Below are 8328 nucleotides of genomic sequence, written 5' to 3' on the forward strand. Positions count from 1 at the left end.
TAAGAATATTAGGTTCTTCGTGGTAGCTTAGTGAGCACGATGCATCGCTTTCTGTCCTCATTTGGAGAAGCTGGTTTGGATTCTTTCTGACATTGGAGAAATATCTAAGGCTGGAGGAATTTTTATGGGTTTTAATCACAACGTGGCTGAGTTTGTCAGTCTCAGGCGATTGTAGCATGGTTATTTCTCTCTGAAACTCGGGTTTTTCGTCCAACAAACAGCAAATCGACTACAGAACACAAGCAATTTACCAACATATTATATACGAGGCATAATGGATTAAGTTGCTGATGCGCCTAAAACCATACAATAAAAGCAGAAAAATTAGATAGCTAATTGCAGTTGGTGACGTTTGGCTTATGCGCCGCCACTCCTCTATGAAAACCGAGGTTATGCATTTACTTAAGTTGCGTGCTCGTACAGATCTCATCCTCTGTTAATGATTTAAATTTCTTGTGGATATTTTGCATGTAGTTTTGACAAGGTCCGATGGACTATAAAAACAGGAGTGCCGGAATGTTGTTGTTGTTGTTGTAGGGTTTTAGGAGCATCAGTGACTAAGGCCATATTGCTCCGTGTATATAGCCTTAGTCACTGATGCTCCTAAATCTCTACTACAACAACAACATTCGGGCACTCCTGTTTTTATGCATTCAACAAATAAATTAGGAATTAGAAATGACCACACTATATACAGTTATTCTTTAAGAAAATATAGAAAGAAAGAAATACTGAAGTACAGAAATTCTATTTGAGTCGATACGAATTTATCATCACGGTCTGTGATGACATTAAGCAAACTGTATGCGTTCTCCACGAATTCTCATGGCTAAGTGGACATCACGTGGCATAATAGTCACTCTTTTAGCGTGTATGGCACACAGATTGGTGTCTTCAAAGAGACCTACAAGGTAAGTCTCGCTGGCTTCTTGTAGTGCTCCAATAGCGGCGCTCTGAAATCTCAAGTCTGTCTTGAAGTCCTGGGTAATCTCCCTGACGAGTCGCTGGAAAGGTAACTTCTTGATTAGTAGTTCGGTCGACTTTTGATAACGCCTGATTTCTCTAAGGGCAACAGTGCCCGGTCTGTAACGATGAGGCTTTTTAACTCCACCTGCAGTGGGAGGTCTTCTGACTTCTTTTGATGCCATTTCTTTTCGAGGTGCTTTTCCTCCTGTTGACTTTCGGGCCGTTTGCTTTGTGCGAGCCATCAGGACGGTGTGATATCACATAAAGAAACTAAGCAAATAAATTCGTAAATTTTATGGTAATAAGAAATTCATTACAAAAAACTGCGTTTATGTGTATTTATTTTACTTATTTGTAATGGTATAATACACTGCTCGAAAAAATTAACGAAAGACAAAATGTTTTTCATTAATATTTTATTGTGAACAGTGTCGCGGAAGGCATATTAGGCATCCTGGTATGCAAATTCCGATTATCCAACAGAAATCGATCTACCACATTACAGAGACGCACATTATGCAAATTATTCGTGCCGATAAAAACACAGATTGTAACCACATCACTTCATTCCCGTTTTTTTTTTTTTTTTTTTTTTTTTGTCTTGCTCTGTGCGATAGCCACATCTCCAGTAGTCAGGATAGCAAGTCATCATCGTTTAGATGATTGTTTAAGATGCAGGCCGTTGGACGACTTGAAGCCGGGCAATAGCAGGCTGTGGTGGTCACACAGCGTCGTCGCGCCACTATGGGGCAGTTTCTGGAGACAGGAACCATTACAAGAAGAGCTGGCCGAAGGCTATGTCAACCAGAACAGACGGCTATCTGGCTCTAACAGCAAGATGGAACTTTACGATGTCCTGTCATCAACTGTCTCTTGAGGTTGCTGCAGCCACAGGTGAAAACATTTTCATCTGGATTGTGATAAGATTATTCAATTCAAATGGACTCTACGCAAGAAAGCCAGTGGTTAGTGCCAGTAGTGGAGTTTTGAGCACGAGAGTTTCCTGTGCGGACGTGCCTTTCTGCCGCTACTGGAACAGAGAAGTTTTTTCTGATTTATATTCTGCTTTATTAGTTTAAATTGACATATTAACTTATTTCTAGAGTAGCTTTATATTCCTATTTACGGTACTTAAAGTTAAAGTAACTTAGATAGAGATTTGTAGGTATTACTTAGTATCGGAAAGGGTATCAAATACACGAGTTTCATAGACAGCCGCCATAGTTACGTGAAAATTAATCAGTAAATCTATTAATCTTGTCGAACTTCATTGGCAATTAAATTGTTCTTTTAACTATATATATATAACGACTTAGAGTACAAACGTAACAAATAATTAATACATACTTGATACTCGTTCGTGATTTCCCGCCATTTTTACACGATAGCATAAGCTTAGTGTAGTATAGTGCATAATATAATATTGTCAATTATTCAGTAAATCTATTAATCTTGATAAACTTTATTGTCAATTAAATTGTATTTTTAACTCTATAAATATATATAACGACTTAATCGTAACAAATAATTAATACATAACTATAGTGGTACACGTGATACGGAAGTTGTATAAAGGGAACACTAGATACCGAAAAAAAAAAAAAAAAAAAACAATATATATATCATATATATATATATATATATATATATATATATATATATATATATATATATATATAATATAACTTAAGGATTTAATTTTTGTTTTAAATTTTATTGAATTACATTGGAATCATGACTCTAACCAGAGCAGCAAAGCAAAAGGCTCAAGCTAATGGGAGTGCTGTGGTTCAGGGGAGAACTGAGGGGGCCAGTTGCCCTCTGAATCACAGTCTATTAAAATGCACTGTTTGCTTGATATTTGCGGAGCAGTTGGGTACGGGACATGATACTGCCAAGGGGGATGTCTTTGTGTGTGCACGATGTAAGGAGTGCAAGGAAATCAGGCGACAACTCAGCGTTGTTATGGGCCTTTATGAGAGCTTGAAGGACAGGGTGGATGCCCTCGAAGGAAATAAATTGAGGGGCCCATCAAGCTCTCAGCTGCCCACATCAACGCCAGAGCTTGCACTTGGTCATCAGGCAACACAGAAGCAGCCCCCTAGGCAGAATGCGCTGGTCCCACAGGAACTAGTAGTTGTTGGTGACTCTATTGTCAGGGAAACGGGGAACATGCTTTGTAAAAAGGATAGGTGGAATAGGACCAGGGTATGTCTGCCAGGGGCAAAGGTTGATGACATTGTAGAGCGGATATCATCTTTTAAGGGCACAAAAGGTGATATAGTTGTACACGTTGGCACGAATGATATTAAGAGTAGGAGACCGGCGGAATTACTTAGCAAGTACAGGTCACTGTTGAAAAAAAGCCGTGAATTAGGGTTGAACTTGAAAGTGTCTGCAATTCTGCCCAGACACGATAGGAGGGAGTATATGATGAGAGCCTTGTCGATCAATTCGGCCCTGGAGGGATTGTGCAAGGCTCAAGGGGTAGAATTTTTTTCAGCCTGGACTGTACTTGTTAACAGGAGAGATTGATTCTACAGGGATGGGATACACTTAAATAGAAAGGGTGCAAGAATTTTTGCTGATGCTGTCGAGGCAGTGTTAGGTGGGTCGGAAAACTGCTAGTTGGGGGGGATACAAGGACTAATAGATTAACAGTAGCCACTGGCAGAGGTGGAAGTGATTCTTGCACTGCTTCTATTGAAATGAGCAGAAGTCTGAAAAACAAGATGCAGGATATTTCAGAGACTGCTGGTAGTCATTGCGTTACAAGTAAACACATGGGTTGTGTTAGGGTAGCTAAGAATAGAAACAGGTGCATGTATACCTGCGTGTACACCAATGCTAGGAGTTTGGTAAATAAATTTGATGAATTTGAGGTATTGCTCAAAACATCAAAGGCAGATATTGTTGGGATATCAGAGACGTGGTGTCACACAGATATAAGTAATGCGGAACTGGAATTTGGGGAATACAATGTGTATAGAAAGGATAGACAGGACAGGAGGGGAGGAGGGGTTATGCTATTAATTAAGAAACACATAAAGTCCAAGGAAGTGAAGCCAGTCGACATCGATGGACAGGGCAGTGCCGAATCAGTTTGGTGTGACATAAGCATAGGGAAATCAAAATTGAGAGTAGGAGTGTGCTATAGGCCTAATGACTCTGATGAGTATAATAAGATATTGTACAGGGAAATAGAGTGGGCCAGTAAATCAGAGAGTCTTATAATGGGGGATTTTAATTTCCCAGATATTGACTGGAATTTGTGGGTTGGTCACTCGCACACTAGCAAGGCTTTTGTGGATTTATTGGATGATTGTTTTCTACACCAGCATGTTCGTGAGGCAACAAGAGGGAGCAATACTCTTGATCTGATTATCAGTAGTGACTCTTCATGCATTAAGAACCTGCAGATAAATGAACCACTAGGTGGCAGTGATCACAGTGTGTTGAAGTGGGATTTACTCAAGGAGGTAACTACCATCAGAGGTAAAGGGAAGGGTTTTTGTTTTCGTAAAGGCGACTATGATGGTCTGAGACAGTATTTAAATTCTATACAGTGGGACCAACTGATGATGTTACCAACAGCAAACTCAAAATGGGAAGCATTCAAGGAACTAATCTTGGAGGCTACCAGGCTTTACATACCAACTAAGAAATATTGTTCAAGGTTTAGGCCTAAATGGTTGTCAGATGAACTAATGAGACATGTGGCAGAGAAGAAAAATGCATGGGATACATATAAATTAATGGGTGACATGGAAGCCTATGATAGATATAAGTTGGTCTGTAACCAAGTCACAAAGGAGATTAGGCAGGCAAAGGCAGACTACGAAAAATCCTTGGCAAAGGATGCAAAGAAAAACAGAAAAGAGTTCTTTACATACTTGAACTCGAGAAGGAAAGGGATGAATCAGATTGGTCCACTGGATATTGATGGTTCAACAGTTGAGGATCCTGCTCAGGTGGCTAACAATCTAAACGAGTATTTTGCATCTACATTCACGCATGAGGAGTTATTCAGGAAGGAGAATGATGTAGGTAAAGTAAACATTGGCAGTGAGCTGGATGATTTTGTAATAACTGAGAGGAAAGTGGAGGAGAGATTGTTGAGGATAAACATAAAAAAGGCACCTGGGGTGGATGGGATCTATCCAGTTATATTAAAGGAGGCAGCAAAGGAAGTATGCAAACCCCTAGCCATAATTATGAGAGCTTCTTTGGACTCAGGGGAGGTACCCATAGACTGGAGATGTGCAAATGTAACCCCAATTCACAAAGGAGGAAAAGGCTGACACAAGTAATTATAGACCTGTTAGTTTAACTTCTGTTCCAGGTAAATTAATGGAGGCACTGGTTAAAGAAGCACTGCAGGATCATCTAGACAAGAATCCAGTTATAGCTCAGACGCAGCATGGTTTTGTTAAGGGCAGGTCTTGCCTGACCAATTTGATTGGATACTATGATGTAGTCACAAAAGAACTGGATGCAGGGAATAACTTTGATATTATATATTTGGATCTTAGAAAGGCTTTTGATACTGTTGCACATGGAAGACTGCTGCACAAATTGGAGCAGTGTGGCATTGGAGGCAAATTGCTGCTATGGATAAGGGGATGGTTGAGTGGCAGAAGACAGAGAGTGGTAATCAATGGACACTGCTCAACGTGGACTAATGTTATTAGTGGAGTTCCTCAAGGTTCAGTGTTGGGTCCGTTGTTGTTTTCGGTGTTTATGAATGATATTGATGATGGGATATCAAGTTTAATGTCCAAGTTTGCAGATGATACAAAGGTTGGCAGGGTCGTCAAGGACACTACTGACGCTATGCTGCTGCAACAGGATCTGGAAAGGTTGAACAGATGGGCTGAGAGGTGGCAAATGAAGTTTAACATTGACAAATGTAAAGTACTGCATATGGGAAACAGTAACCCCAGAGCAACGTATCAACTCTGCGGTACCACACTGACAGTGGTGGAGAATGAAAAGGACCTGGGGGTAATTGTGCAGGGAGATATGAAGTTCTCTGAGCAGTGCAGACGAGCTGCAAGAGTAGCTCATGGTGTCTTGTCAATGATATACAGGAATTTTTCTAGCAGGGATAAGGAGGTGATTATTCCCTTGTATAAGGCAATGGTTAGGCCACATCTTGAGTACTGTATACAGGTCTGGAGGCCTCATTTCAAGAAGGATGTAGAGCTGCTGGAACGGGTACAGAGAAGGGCAACAAGATTAGTAAATGGAACAAAGGGTTGCTCTTACGAAGAAAGGCTTAAGTTTTGCAAATTACAGAGTCTGGAGACTAGGCACCGGCGAGGTGATCTGATAGAGGTGTATAAGGCCTTGAATGGTTTGAGCATGCTCAATGCCAATGGGATTCTTCATCTTTCTCAGAATAATCACCTCAGAGGGCATAAATTCAAATTGAGGAAGGACGGATGTCGGATAGATGTGCGGAAATTTGCCTTTGGCCAGCGGGTGGTTGGTTGGTGGAACCGACTTCCATCACTTGTTGTTGAAGTTGATAGCCTAAACAAATTTAAAGCTCAACTGGACAGGTATTTCGAACGAACGGAGGGGTGAAATGGGAGAAGGTTTTTTTTTTTTTTTTGGGGCTGATGCTGAATAAGCTTGCTTTCTTGCATCGTATGCCTCTACTAATGCTAATGCTAATGCTAATGCTAAACCACCGCAGATCTCGTTAAAACTAATGCCATGAACATGTGACTTGGAGCCTGACAAATGAGGTACAGTTCTCTTCTCTGATGAGTCCCGTTTCAGCATACAAATAGATTCTAGACATTGTTTCATCTCGAGATAACGAGGAACACGGTACCGTCCCTCCAAAGTCAGAGAAAGGGACACTTACGGTAGAGGCGGTGTTCTCGTGTAGGGAGCGGAATAATGATCAACAGCCGCATCCCTCTTCATGTTTTTAATAGGGTACTGTAACTGCGCAGAGGTACCTGGAACAGATCCTCGAACCCTATGTATAATTCCTTAGGGGTGCTATCTGCCCAATTTTGTGCAGAAATATTATGAAACTGAAGATATTCAACGACTGCCGTTGCCACTACGATCATCAAGACTTAAATTTTATCGAAGATGTGTGGGACGCCCTTCGGCGTCGCATTGTACCCCGATAGCCAACTCCTCGGTCACTTGTTGAGCTAAGATCTGCACTGGTAGAAGAATGGGATTTGTTGCCTCAGAATCTTAGACACCCTTATGTCGAGCATGATTCACCTTTGTCAGGACTTTTTAGCCGTTGGAGGGGATCATATGGAGTACTGATGTCACGTGACCATATTCTCGAGCATTTATAATATAATAATTTGTTTATATTGGCCACTCTTATATCGAGCTAAACTAATCAAAGAAAGGTATTTTTATAAGAATTAACAATTACAATTGAACAGAAGCCTTCCAATTTATTTGAGGCCTTTATGTCTAGAATTTAATTTATTAAACTATTACTTATTTAAAGACGATATTTATGAATCTACTTAGTTTGATTAGTTTTCCTCCTCATCATTTCTAGATGAACAATTAAGTAATGAACTGATCACAATACACTACGCATAAACGTGTTTATACTTCGTGACTGAATATTTACATTCAATTTTCCTAATAGCTCCTATATGATGAACACAAACAAGATAGTGATTATAATTAAAATGCGTCCTTAGCCTTTAGGTAAAGGACTCGCCCATAAATGAAATTTAGAATAAAGAATGGGAAACGAAAGCTGGAAAAAAAAAAGTTCTACAAAGTGACACCAGGTTGCGCTTGGTGTTGCGTGAAGTCCAATGACATATTGTGACAAAGACAAGGAAAGTACGAGTCCCCCCTCCATAAATAAAATTTTTGCGTACGTCACTGGAAATCCCAAGAAGCCATTCTCGACTTTTCTGAGCAGATTTTCCCATAAGTCCCTGCGTTATGTGATGTCACGCAGAAGACAAAGTGTGGATTTGTGTAATGTTGCGCACCACTTGAAGTCATAAGAAATCAGTGGAATTATTTTGCTTAATGATACGGAAATTGAAAAATAATTAATTGATTGTAAGAAAAATGCAATCAGTAGGACTATCTTGTATTATCATACTTCTTTTGAAGCTATCAGGATTTAAACTGCCTGCTTAATGCAATATGCCTAATGCTCATTGCAGAACAAACACTATGCCTTCACGACGATTTGCCAGTATTGCACAGCTTTCAAACAACTGACATCACCAAAGATTAATCAGCCATTTATTTAAATTTGGAACGAGTAAACTCGAAAGAGGTCTCCGATAGGCATCAAAATGCAACACGAAGTTTGAAGAAAGGAAAGAGAACAGTAGAACAGAGATT

General features: G+C 40.1%; 1 protein-coding gene across 1 annotated transcript; it reads right to left on the minus strand.

Moving 5' to 3' along the window:
• Positions 1 to 791: 791 nt before the first annotated feature.
• LOC150087874 (histone H3.3 type 1-like) lies at positions 792 to 1208 on the minus strand. Its single transcript, XM_090369948.1, has one exon. The coding sequence runs from the start codon at positions 1206 to 1208 to the stop codon at positions 792 to 794; it is 417 nt and encodes a 138-aa protein (XP_090226074.1).
• Between the last annotated feature and the right edge of the window lie 7120 nt (positions 1209 to 8328).

This window comes from Mastigoproctus giganteus, chromosome 3 (genome assembly GCF_048544385.1).
Source record: "Mastigoproctus giganteus isolate SK-2022 chromosome 3, ASM4854438v1, whole genome shotgun sequence".
Lineage (NCBI taxonomy): Eukaryota > Metazoa > Arthropoda > Arachnida > Uropygi > Thelyphonidae > Mastigoproctus > Mastigoproctus giganteus.